This window comes from Hemiscyllium ocellatum, chromosome 1, assembly GCF_020745735.1.
Source record: "Hemiscyllium ocellatum isolate sHemOce1 chromosome 1, sHemOce1.pat.X.cur, whole genome shotgun sequence".
Classification (NCBI taxonomy): Eukaryota; Metazoa; Chordata; class Chondrichthyes; order Orectolobiformes; family Hemiscylliidae; genus Hemiscyllium; species Hemiscyllium ocellatum.
This window is the reverse complement of record NC_083401.1, coordinates 130,986,671-131,000,570: the sequence shown is the minus strand read 5'-3', so window position 1 is coordinate 131,000,570 and position 13,900 is coordinate 130,986,671. Positions and strand designations below refer to the sequence as shown.

The window sequence follows — 13,900 nt, the reverse complement described above, 5'->3', positions numbered from 1 at the left end:
CTTTAGTTTATTGCTCACATCTCAGCAAATGACCTATGTTTAGGTGCAGTGTCTTTAAACTTGATAGGATTCTGCAAGTTATCAATCTGCACAATTCAAATCTCAAGATAATAAAACTGATAGAGGGAGGTGTTTCTAACCCATATTTCTGATTAGAATCCAAAGAGGGTTGCCAGGTTGCCCTAGTTTGTGAATATATGGCTGTTATATATGCTGAAGTAATAATCTTGCTTTTGTGATTGCATTCGTACATGCTGAAAAAAATGCTTTGTGCTCTCTAACTTTTATTTCTCTAATTCTGACTTCTTTTCTCATCCCAGAATATACTCCATCATTGATGTCTGCTTCATGTTTAAATTCTAATCTCTGAAACTATCACTGAGTGCCTTCTGCTACCTAATTCTCTCCTAAGATGGTCCTTTAAAATCTCCCTCCTTGACCAAGCTTCTGGTCAGGTGTCCTCTTGTCTCTTTGTGATTTGATGTGGCACTTTTTGATGATGTTCCTGAAACCGTGTTGGGATGTTACACTGTACTAAATGTGGTATATAAATGCTTGGTATTATTTTATTGCTGTGTGTTCATGTAGATAATCTAGATAATCAGTACTACTTCTGTTTCTCCCTGCTGACAGTCCACAGAAATGATGATATTCGGAGATACAGTTCTCAAACAGGAGAAGATGAATTCTTGGCAGAGTCATACATTTCAAAAAAGAGATCCTCCAGGTACTTTTTACTTGCAGTTATACTTTTAAAATTCATAAAATGAATCTAGTAATTTATTAAGACCATGGGATATTCTTTATAACACCTTCCAATCTCAAATTGTATATGGTACTTGTGTGTGCTCATTTGTATGATTATTCACCAATTTCCATTCTAAGTATTTCCATTCTCTTATTGTACTTGAAGTGGAGATTTTATCATCCATTCACAAGAAGGTTTCTTTTTCTCTCCCCTGTGATTTACTTCCTTATTCCTCCACAGATCACATGGATAAATTTATTAATGGCTGCCTTGCTTATGTGCAATAATTCCCAAATTGTTAGCTCTTTGTCTTACGATAGTAAATATGTACAATGCATATATAGTGAGGTCTAGTTTAAAATCCTTCAATTTCAGGTGACTAGGTTATATGGTAGCATGATAAAAATTAGTTGGTGGACTTACTCGAACTACAGATACCCTTAATAAATAAATAACAACATAGTATCCTACTTAATGTTGTGTTGTCCAAGTTTTTTTATTTTAGCAATCAGTAAGATGTTTGTTTCTAAAGTTGGCATTTAAAATAGATTACTGTGCGAAAGATCTGGTTTATCTGAATTTATAAATTCTTGAATAAAATTTCGGAAATATACATCTTTGTAATGGGGGAAATGTATTGTGAAAACAGTGGAGTTTTGCAGCAAGGAAACTATTTTTGTGCATCTTTCCAGAATACCATCCTTGATATACCATTCTCTTCAAAACAGTTAATCATCTGAGGCAAGGGTGGAGGTCCTAGAATTAGAAGTGTTTTTCTATTTGTCTTTAAGTCTCACTGTTAAAAGTTATAGCATCTGATGTACAAGAGGAGTAACACAGAACCATCTTGCTTGTGTAAAATTTGGTATCAGTTAAAATTGCAATAAATCATCCTGACTCCTGGTTAGTCAACATAGGAAGTCATTGTAATTTTTTCTTCCACACAATAAAGCAAAATTTATGTGACCAGTTTATTGAAAATAAAATCACTGTGTAATGTTGTTACAGAGAAAATGCTGTGTGATTTGTTTGAAAACATACACTATTATAGAAAAATGGATTTAGAAGTGAAAGTTTAAAATCGTGATGCACATATGTTGGTTACCACTTGAGATTGGTTATTTGATTAGGTTCAGGAATGCTGATTGCAAATGTGCCCCATGAGAAGCAATTGTCTCTTAATCTGGCCATGTTTTGGATCATTTCACTGACAATCCTGAGTCATAACTAAAAGCAAAAAAAACCTTGGAATTTTGAAATTAACATTAGAAGGTTCATATGCAGTTATAGGTTTGTTCACCCACCTGGGATGTTGATTTGCAGACTTTTTGTCCCCTGTCTAAGTGACACCTTCAGTGCTTTGGGGCCTCCCAGGAAGCACTGCTGTACTGCGTTTTCTGGAATTTAATTGGTTCCATTCCTGCTGCTTCTAGTTGCCGGTTCTGGTTGTTTATTTTAGTGGCCGGTAGACTGGGTCCAGGAAATTTGTGTTTGTTGGTGGAGTCCACGGATAAGTGCCATGCTTCTAGAAATTCTCTGGCTGTCTTCTGTTTGGCTTGTGTATGATCGTTGTGTTGTCCTGGTCAAATGTATGGTCCTTGTCATCTGTGCGTATGGCTACTAGGGACAGCTGGTCATAGGGTTTAGTGGCTAGTTGGTGTTAGTGGATGTGGATTGCTAGTTGTCTGCCTGTTTGCCTGATAGCATTTCGTGCAGTCTTTGCATGGAATCTTGTAAATTACATTAGTCTTGCACATGATTGGTGTTGGGTCTTTTGTCCTGGTGAGTTGTTGTCTAAGCATGCCTGTTAGTTTATGGGCTGTCATGAATCCCAGTAGTTGGAGAAGGCTGGCTGTCAGATCTGAGATGTTTTTTTACATAAGGTAATGTGGTTAGTGAGTTAGGTCGTGGCATGTCTCGTTGTGTTGTTTGTCTGTTAGGCATCTGCGGATGAAGCTGTGGTGATATCCGCTCTTGGCAAATACTCTAGAGGTGTTCTTCCTTTGGTAGGTTGTGAGTGCTGCAGTCTGTTGTAGCTCTTTTTTAGAGTCATAGAGATGTACAGCATGGAAACAGAACCTTCGGTCCAACCCGTCCACACCGACCAGATATCCCAACCCAATCTAGTCCCACCTGCCTGCACCCGGCCCATATCCCTCCAAACTCTTCCAATTCATATACCCATCCAAATGCCTCTTAAATGTTGCAATTGTACCAGCCTCCACCACTTCCTCTGACAGCTCATTCCATACACGTACCACCCTCTGCGTAAAAAGATTGCCCTGTAGGTCTCTTTTATATCTTTTCCCTCTCACCCTAAACCTCTGCTGTCTAGTTCTGGACTCCTCGACCCCAGGGTAAAGACTTTCCCTATTTACTGTATCCATGCCCCTCATAATTTTGTAAACCTCTATAAGTTCACCCCTCAGCCTCCGACGCTCCAGGGTAAACAGCCCCAGTCTGTTCAGCCTCTCCCTATAACTCAAATCCTCCAACCCTGGCAACATCCTTGTAAATTTTTTCTGAACCCTTTCAAGTTTCACAACGTCTTTCCAATAGGAAAGAGACCAGAATTGCACGCAATATTCCAACAGTGGCCTAACCAATGTCCTATACAGCCGTAACATGATCTCCCAACTCCTGTACTCAATACTCTGACCAATAAAGGAAAGTATACCAAACTCCTCCTTCACTATCCTATCTATCTGCAACTCCATTTTCAAGGATCTATGAACCTGCACTCCACGGTCTGTTTGTGCAGCAACACTCCCTCGGACCTTACCATTAAGCGTATAATCCTGATAAGATTTGCTTTCCCAAAATGCAGCAACTTGCATTTATTTGAATTAAACTCCATCTGCCACTTCCCAGCCCATTGGCCAATCTGGTCAAGATCCTGTTGTAATCTGAGGTAACCCTCTTTGCTGTCCACGACACCTCCAATTTTGGTATCATCTGCAAACTTACTAACTGTACCTCTTACGCTCGCATCCAAATCATTTATGTAAACGACAAAAAGTAGAGGACCCTGCGACGATCCTTGTGGCACTCCACTGGTCACAGGCCTCCAGTCCGAAAAACAACCCTCCACCACCACCCTCTGTCTTCTACCTTTTGAGCCAGTTCTGTATCCAAATGGCTAGTTCTCCCTGTATTCCGTGAGATCTAACCTTGCTATTCAGTCTCCCATGGGGAACCTTGTTGAACACCTTACTGAAGTCCATATAGATCACATCTACCACTCTGCCCTCATCAATTCTCTTTGATACTTCCTCAAAAAACTCCATCAAGTTTGTGAGACATGATTTCCCACGCACAAAGTCATGTTGACTATCCCTAATCAGTCCTTGCCTTTCCAAATACATGTACATCCTGTCCCTCAGGATTCCCTCCCAGTCGAATTCATGTTGCTTGTCATCTGCGTGTGTGGCTACTAAGGATAGCTGGTCATGTCGTTTCGTGGCTGGTTGGTGTTCATGGGTGTGGATCGTTAGTTGCTTTCCTGTTTGTCCTATTCGACTGGGATAACACTACTATTGTAGGACAAGCCAAACAGAGAACACCCAGGGAATTCCTAGAGGCATGGCACTCATCCACAGAATCAATCAATAAGCACATCGACCTGAACCCAATATACCGACCACTGCAGCGGACAGCTGGAACTGACAACCGGAATCGGCGGATTCAAACCACTACAAATGCCGGAGGAAAGATCACAGAAGCGCTTCACAGGAGGCTCCCAAGCACTGAGGATGTCACCTAGACAGGGGACGAAACGTCTGCAACACAAATTCCCAGCTCGGCGAACAGAACCACAACAACGAGCACCCGAGCTACAAATCTTCTCCCATCCTTTATATTCTTCTAAGGATTCGTTCTATCTATTCTGTCTATACCTTACATATTGTTCCTTCTGTTTCTTAACCAAACCCTCAATTTCTTTAGTCATCCAGCATTCCCTATACCTACCAGCCTTTTATTTCACCCTAACAGGAATATACTTTCTCTGAACATGGTCCTAATGCAGCTTCTCTTGTGTGTGTTGGAGTGGCTGCTGTGTGGTTCTTCTGTACACTATTTTTTGTATTCACAGTTCTGTGTTATTTCAACCATCAAGTCCAGGAATGGGAGTTGATTGTTGGTTTCCTTCTCTCTCTTAAGTCTGATCCCTGTGTGTATGGTGTGTGTTCTCGATCTCTGTTATCTTAATGATAACAAAAGTGTCGTCCACGTATCTGATCCAGAGTTTGGGTTGGATTTGTGGGAGGTACTTTGTTCCAGTCTTTGCATCACTGCTTCTGCTATAAGCCAGAGATGGGTGAGCCCATAGGTGTTCCATTGCTCTGTTCGTATATTTGGTTGTTGAATGTGAAGTGTGTCACAGCCACATACAGATGACTAGGAGCACAAATTTGACTGGGACAACACAATGATCATAGGACAAGCCAAACAGAGGACAGAGAATTTCTAGAAGTATAGCACTCCTCCACAGATTCCATCAACAAGCACATAGACCTAGACCCCAATATACTGTCCACTTCAATGAACAACGGGAATCGGCAACCAGAACCAGCAGGAACAGAATCAAATAAATTCCAGAAGAGACACAGTACAGCAGCAATTCACAGGAGATTCTACAGGTGTCAAAGGTGAAGATGTCACCTAGACAGGGGTCGAAACATCTGCAAATCAACTTCCCAGCTCCATGAACATATCCACAACTATGACAACTGGCACCCGAGCTACATATCTTTACACAAACCTTGAAGATACATATGTAGTTTTGGACCCTGATGGTTTTGGAAAAGAAGCAAAGTACATGAGTGATATATCATTTAAATTTCTAAAGTTTTGTTCATTTAAAAAAAATTCTATCTGATGTAATGATATGCACTTTTAAGTACAGGTATTATAACATTTTGCTGCACGCTTTCATGAATACGTATTTTAAATACAAAAGGTTTTATTACTGCCACAACCACAATGATTATTAAATTTTGGTGATTTCACAAAAAATGTAATAGACCATGAAAGAGTGCTTCTGTTGTTTTTGAAATGTTGCCTTTTTTAAAGATTTCTAAATGTAATACATAGTGAAGCTTTTTCATTATCATTACTGTTATCAGAAAAACATTTTAAATCATTTGCTTACATCGACTGGGAATCTGTTTCCCCCTTCCCCCCATCAACATAAAAGATGGGTCAATGGACCCGATGCATTAACTCTGCCTTCTGTCCACAGATACTGAGTTACTCCAGTAATTTCTGTTTTTGATATTAACATTAGCAGTGGACTGACAAGCTGCATGTATTTGTAATTGTTTTGGAATTGTTTTGTTAAAAGTTGAGTCATAGAGTGTTGGAGGAGCATGATTTTTATGTATGATAAGCCAGAACATCAGTGGTTGCCCTGATCAAAAGCAGAGAGAGGAAACAAATTAGTGAGTCATTTTGTGCTGTTGCTCAGACATGACTTGCTATCGGACAGCATTGCCAACTTAACAGACAATTGACAGCCGAGCAAAGTGGGGAGAAAATAAATCTCAGGGCAAATCCAAATAAATTTTTAATTTATAATTGAAGGAAAAAACAAAGGAAGTTATCAGCGAAGGCATTCACAAATGCACTAAGTTAGACCTTTTGTAATTCTGCAGCCTGTATGAAATTCCAGGGGACGAGAATATTGTGAGCCAGGAGCTAATGCTGAAACGGCAGGAGGAAGAACTGAAGCAACTGCAAAACAAACTAAATCGAAAACAGTTCCAGTCAGGAGTTCATCAAGCTGACATGGTTAAAGTATCTATGTTAGATGTCACCAGGGATCCCTTAAGAGATGTAGCAGTAGAAACATCCATGACACAGAGAAAGTTGAAGGTAAGAACATTGCTTAGTTTGAAGCAGTTTTAAGCTCATGCTCACTCTCTCCCTTGGTTGCACACTTTTCTTTCTCTCTTTCTCTATCTCTCTCTCTCTGCTCTCTCAGGCCTGAATTTTTTTTTAATATTCACCCAGGTGATGCTGGCTGGGCCAGCATTTATTGCCTGTTCCTAGTTCCCTTGGAAAGGTGGTGGTGAACTGCCCTCTTGAACCGCAGCAAGTCCATATGCTGTAGGTAAATCCACAATGCCATTAGGGAAGGAATTCCAGGATTTCGATCCCACGATACTGAAGGCAGGTGAAATATTCCCAAGGCAGAATAGTAAGTGGCTTGGACGGAAACTTTGTTACCATGTTCCCATGTATCCGCTGCCCTTGTCCTTCTAGGTGGTAGTGGGTTTTAAATGTGCTGTCCAAGGACCTTTGGTGAATTCCGGCATTAATGTCTGTTTGCTTGGCTTATTTTGACATATAATATCTCTGAGGAGCACTACAAGCAGTCTCCTTCTGTCTGATCTAACAATCACTGACGGCACCTATAGACCTGACTTTCGTTCTCTGCACCCCCAAGTTTTAATTTCCCTTCTCCCTACGCTGGCACCTCCCCGCAACCTTCCCAGTGTCCATGCCTCTCGGGTTTACTGCTGCAGTTAGAGGTCTTGAGCTGAGTAAAACCACTCACTTTGTACTGCTCATGACTCCTCCAGTCTCTGACTTTTTTTCTAGTGAACTTATCAGTAGCAAATGACGGAGAGAAACAGACTCTGCTTGAAGGTGCAGCTCCCTGCAAATCCTCCAATTGCACTTAGCTGTATTTTGAACGTTTTGAGCCAAGATTTGTCAGGCCCATGTAGGACCCTTTGGCAGGCTACATTGTGCCCCACCAGCTGCCTGTTGCAGCAGCCTGTTCTTGAGTATTATTTATTTCTACAAAACGGCAGTCTGTTATGACATTTTGGACACTAATAAGAAACAAACTACGTTGTCTGGGGCTGGAGTCATGTGAATCAATTTTTAATACCATCCAGTTGCTTTTCCTTTCTTTTTTAAATTTATGGTGCCAACCCTGTAATTACAGGTTTACTGAATCTCTGGCCATAGTGGGATTTGAAATCACATCTTGTAAGTTTCTCGTCCACCTGCACAAAACAGAGGTGACTTAAATCACTTTTTGTATAGCAAACTATTGGAAAGGAAACAGCTTCCTCATCCAAGGTTAGCCATGTATAGGCAAATGAGAGATGATTTAGATTTGGGATGAACATGTTTAGTTCTGCAGTTTGAGTGCACTATTATTAAACTCAATTTCTTTAAAGCGGGCCTTAAATAACTATTCATCACTCTTATGATATTTATTTTGAGCTTGGATATTGTTGTTGAAAGATTGACACTGTTTTAAAAATATATTTTTAAATGTATTTCTGGTTTGATCTAGAATATGCAAATGATGAAAAAGTCTCTAAAATTGTAGCTGAAGATCTATATCTGAAGAATAATTGTATCAATAATCCTTTATTTTGCTCCCCTTGCCATTCCTTCATTGTGCAGAAATAATTGAGACATTCTTTATTTTTCCCTTCAGAATTTCTTTGGACCTGAGTTTGTTAAAATGATCAGTGAACCTTCTGTTGCACTTGAGCTTCCTGCTTCAATTCTGGTAAGATTATTGGAAACATTTTGATCCACTAATCCGATAAATCGGTTCAAGTTGGAACACCTTTCTGAAAAACAAATGTAGAAACTATCCGATAGTCTCACATGTGTGGCGTTCAAGATCAGGATCAGTATTGTTATGGACCAGGCCAGACCCCGCAAAACATTTCAAAAAGGTAGCCTCGACCCTAACTTTGCTATTTGATTTAAGCAAGTGTAAAGTGGATATTCTCGGAGACTATTAGCTGGTCAGCTGACTTAGTTTTAAACAAAACAGAATTTATTTACAACATTACGGAATGAGCACAAAGGGCAGAAAATAGAATACAGGATAACTTAACCTATCCAAAACCCGACAAGACTATCCTGACATAATGGTGCTGTTCCAAAATACTTATAATAATCCCCATAAGCAAACCCTTTGGCACAAAAGGTAAAATCAAACAAAGGCCTACAAGTTTTAAGTCAGAGGAAAGAGTTTAACAACCTTTTTCACACCTCCCCTGCTGCAATTAATTAATCTAAACAAAGGCCAGCTGCACAGCTAGCTGGCCACTCCCCTTTGATTATACCATTTTTTTACCGGACATGAAAGCCTTCAGCGAAGGCATTTTCTGTTAGGGGTAAACCAAAAGGGTCCCATTAAACCATTCAACCCCAGCCTAGCTGGATCCTGGCCAATTACCCCCTCTCTGAAAAAAGCTGAAGGACAATCTAACTTTGTCAAAGGAGCAGGTTCGTCACAGTATTCTTCAGCAAAGTTGATACTGGAGTGTAGGTACAGTAGATTAAGCAGGACAGCTGGAAGACAATATGGGGTGGGGGAGTCAACAGGGAAAACAGAAAGGAAAGAATGGGTGGAGCAGAACGAAGAAGTGTTGAGAGTCTGAAAGAGGTGCTTGAAGGTTTGAAGGTATTGTAAGATCAAAGGATACGCGTGCCCTCTTGTCTAAAAGTCCTCTCAGGTGAGCAATACCCAATTCTGCTATTGTGTGGGGTCTGGAATATTCAGTGCTATGTCAGTATTTCTGATGCTGAGGTCTCCCTTCAGGGCTTGGAAAATGGAACTCAAAGTGATGTTGTGTTGCACCATTTGTCAGTCAGCAAGCTGCAAGGATTGTACTATCTCTGCTGCTGCTTTGCTTTTTCACTGTTATGTATTATTTTGGCTATCATTATTCCCAACTTGAAACTGAGCTATCAGGTGGAAGTCATGTTTGAAAGAGAGCAGATATTTGAAGAACAGAAGTAAGTTGACATTTAATTGAGTTAAATTTGTTAATAGCTAAGCATAACAAAGGCAATGGTTTCTCTACTGGTGATCTAGCCATGGCCTAACCAAGCTATTTCTATACAGCTTCAAAACTGAAATTGGCCAGATTTGTCTTGTCCACAAATGCAAGAAAAATCTAACTGAGCTTCTATAAGCCTGCTGTAGGTTAGCAGTTATGAATGGAAGGAGTTAAAATTGTTGTTAATAGGCAACACTTATTCACCAAAAGCCCACACACCAATGCTCAGTTTAGCTTCCAATGGCTCAAGTCATTAATCATATTATGGCGTTTGTCCAGGCCCCCCAATGGTTGCATAAGTGCACTTCTTTGATCAAAAATAATGTTTTGCAGAAAAGATGGCAGTTGTATTATCCATGTGTTCATTTTGTTAGAATCTTTTAACTGTCACTTTTATCTGTTCACATTAGCACATAAATTAAGTATTGCCTTTTTTAAACATCTGGCTGATTATATTTTAAGAATTGCACAGCTGTTTAGGTTTTTTTGAAAATGGTATAAAAACACATTTGCTTGAATTTGGGCAAATGGACAGTGTATTAATCAACTCACCATATTCATTAATGAATGCTTGCAGACTAAGAGTGGAAAGGGGGAGGACATTCGCCGTAAAGTCAACATCATGTTGCTAAGTGGACAGTGTTTGGAATTGACCTGTGACACCAAGTCAACTTGCAAAGATGTCTTTGATATGGTGGTTGCTCACATTGGCCTGGTGGAACATCATTTCTTTTCCTTGGCATATTTAAAAGGTCAGTGGATGACTATTAAATGTTGTAACATACAATTATTGTTGTTGTGTGCTTGAAATTCATAGCAGAGAGGTTTGAGTATTGGTGTAGCAATTCTGTCAATATATAATATTTGTTCAAGATGTTGAGATATAGGAGATAGACATTCAGTTTTCCATCAGTACAAAATATCATCTTTAGAAAATAAAGGTAAGGTTTTATAATACAAATGGAACTGTAAAAGTACAGAACATAGAATAGTACAGTTCAGTATAGGCCCTTCAACCCACAACGTTATGTCGAGCATTTATAGTAATCTAAGATCAACCTAACCTACACACCCCCAATTTACTGCCATCCATGTGCTTGTCCAGCAGTTGCTTAAATGTCCCTGACTCTACCACCACCGCTGACCGTGCATTCCACGCAACCACCACTCTCTGCCTAAAGAACCTATCTCTGACATCTCCTGTATACCTCCCTCAAATCAGCTTTAAAATTATGACCCCTCTGACTATCTACTCCATCTGTGCCTCTCAGCCTGTACAGCTCTATCAAGTCACTTCGCTTCCTCCTTCTCTCCAGTGTGAAAAGCCCGAGCTCACTCAACCTCTCTTCATAAGACAAGCCCTCCAATCCTGGCAGCATCCTGGTAAATCTTGTCTGCACCCTCTGTAAAGCGTCTGCATCCTTTCTATAATGAGGCCGACCAGAACTGGACACGATATTCCAAGCGTGGTCTAACCATGGTTTTATAGAGCTGTAGCAAAATCTCACAACTCTTAAAAACTTATTCCTCCTGTTAATGAAAGCCAAAGCACCATGCACCTCCTTAACAACCCTATCAGAAAGGAGACCACTCAACCCATTGTCTCTGTTCCATTTCCCCAGACTCTGCAATATTTTCTCTTCAGCTGATTATCTAGTTAAGACCATACACACAGGAACAGAAATAAGCCATTCAGCCCATTGAGCCTGCTCCATCATTCGGTGAGATCATGGCCGATAATCCTCAACTCCATTTTCCTGCTTGTTCCCTGTAACCTTTGATTCCATTATTGGTTAAAGATGTGTCTAGCTCAGCCTTTAATATACTAAATGGCCCAGCCTGTATAGTTCCGTGGTGGAGGATTCCTCAAATTCAGTACTGTCTGATTTTCAATTATATGAATCATCTGACTTCTTAAAAAAAATGCATCCATTTGTTGCTTTTATTGCTTTGTTATTTAGGTTACTCTGATTTGTTTTTCCCAATCAATACCCTGATTGTACTTAGATCAACTCCACTTTAGATGCAGCCCATTATTCCCTTACAGTTTTGCATGCTAGTTTTTGGTTCCAGTTTACCTGGGCTAAATCTACTTTCATTCCATTGAAGGTCAGCCCTCCTACTTTTTTCTTTAATTCTGGATTGTTCCTTCTCCTTTCCCAGAGCTAATCTAATTGTTCTGATGCTATCCTCTATATATTCCCATAATGACTCTTGATTCACTCAACTTGTGTCATTCCCCAAACCAGAACCTGGAAAGCTTTCTTTCTGTTGAACTGGAATCAGTGATGTAGATAATCCCCCTGAACACACTCCTGCTCTTCTCTACTTTTTTGTGTGATTATGATTCCAATCTGTATTGGATTAATTAATACCCCCCATGATGTTGAATAGCCATTGCACCTTTCTATAGTTTCTCTGTAAATCTTTCCTTTATAGTTGGCTCAGTGGTTAGCATTGGGTTCAATTCCAGTCTCGGGCGACCGTCTATGTGGAGTTTATACATTCTCTCTATGTCTGTGTGGATTAGCCATGGGAAATGCAGGGTTACAGAGATAGGGTAGGGGACTGGGTCTGGAGGGTCTGTGTGGGCTCCAGGGGCTGAATGCCTATTTCCACATTATAGGGAGTCTATGATGACAACTTTATGTTGACATTTCATCTGAGGGCTTTCTGATGTTGGTTTATATTTGAAATAAAAATTTTAAAGCCCATACTTGAAATTACATTTAAAGCATTGGTGTTCATAGATAAGAAGTGTAACTTGCTCCCAATTCTATGTCAAATAGTATGTCTTTGAAGTGATATTGTATTTAAATATGCAAATATTTTGATTAGAGTTGATTAAACACTTCTGTTCATACACATAGTCCATTAATTTAATTTGATAGATCGTTACTCATAACCTTATGGAATTATTTCATGGTTGCATACTTATTCTATAATCATATGTAGATAGATTGCTGAAAATAAATAAAAAGGAAACCACTTTTAGATTAAAGTGGAACTCTATATATTATTATTATGGAACTGACAGTTGTAATTCCATATAGTTTGTATTGGTGCCACCCACATTTGAATTAAACTCTGTGAACTCATGTTAACTGTAATGTGCACAAAGAATGTTTTTTAAAATTGAAATTAGATGGCTTATTTCTCTTTGTAAAGTGGTTAAGTGCAACTTCTTTATGAACAATTCAAAGGATTGTCTGAATAGTTTATTTGATTGAACCATTGTGCATTGGTTTGAGGCTTTTAAAGAATATTGCACTGTCCCGTGCCTCCCCTATATTGCCTGCTTCTGTACCTTTTCTCGTTTTGCACAATTTAATAGCTTAGTGGGCTATGAAAATTGCCAGCATGGCAAATTTCTAAAAAATCGCTAGGTGGAGTAGAATTGTTCCCCCCCAGCACCACCGCCGACCCTGAGCAGGAAGTTTGCCACAAGAGGAACCATTTTCTAGTTGAATATGCTATAACTCGCGGACTAAAGAAAAACTGCTAAACTTCAGACCATAGAGAGTGGGTGCTCACCTTTGTGGTGTCAGTGAGTTTTTTTAAAAAAATGTATAAATAGCAAGTATAACTTGTTAAAAGCATAAATCATGGCTGTAAGGATATTAAAAGTTCTTGAAAAAATCAATTGCTGGTTCCTGTATGTCTCTCAAGGCACACAACAGATCTGGTTCTGACCAATATTATCCATTTTTTCTACTTAAATCTTAACCAAGGTTCTCACCATTAAACATTTCCTTACTTTTATTATTAGGATGTAGTGAATTGGCTGTTTCTCTTGCTTTCCATGAAGTGCACAGGGAAATGATGTGCTGCTGATACAGCATTGCAGAATAACTTACTCTGGGAAGTCTCCCATTTCCCAATAAATCAGTTCACTCCTCCTTGTAGATTTTTTAGGGCTGTGATGCATTTTTTAGTGTATCTTAAAAGATAAAACCAAAGAAAAATGGTTTCTTTAGGCTGTAACGTAGATTGAAATGTCTGTGATTGTCTAAGCATATTTGCTTTCTTGTAAAATAAAATGTAATTATTATAGGTTAGCATCCTAGGAAATGGGCAAAGGCTGATTTTTTGATTCTTTCAATCTTTGCAGCTATGATTCCAACCCTACCACAGTACTGAAACAGCCGTAACCACAATCTGAAATTACACCCTCTTGGCTGTGGTGTGTCACCCCTCCTGAGTCTCTCTGGTCCTCCTCGAATGCCTTTCTTCCTTTGTTCAGCTGTTTGTTTGATATTCCCCTTGCTTCATTTCACTCTTATTTATTTGATTGTAGTTAAAACATTTCCAATCTCCAGGCTGTCCTACA

The 13,900-nt window shown here is 39.5% G+C and overlaps 1 protein-coding gene across 5 annotated transcripts in view; it reads left to right on the top strand.

Annotated features, from left to right (window-relative positions):
- The window catches only part of ptpn13 (protein tyrosine phosphatase non-receptor type 13), a 254,936-nt gene that overhangs the window by 94,283 nt on the left and 146,753 nt on the right, over positions 1-13,900 (top strand). For all 5 annotated transcript variants that reach the window (XM_060825999.1, XM_060825982.1, XM_060825971.1 and 2 more), the window contains exons 9-12: positions 634-727; positions 6,403-6,622; positions 8,208-8,282; positions 10,148-10,322. In XM_060825999.1, the coding sequence (XP_060681982.1) occupies positions 634-727; positions 6,403-6,622; positions 8,208-8,282; positions 10,148-10,322 (564 nt within the window). The remainder of the gene's footprint in view (positions 1-633; positions 728-6,402; positions 6,623-8,207; positions 8,283-10,147; positions 10,323-13,900) is intronic.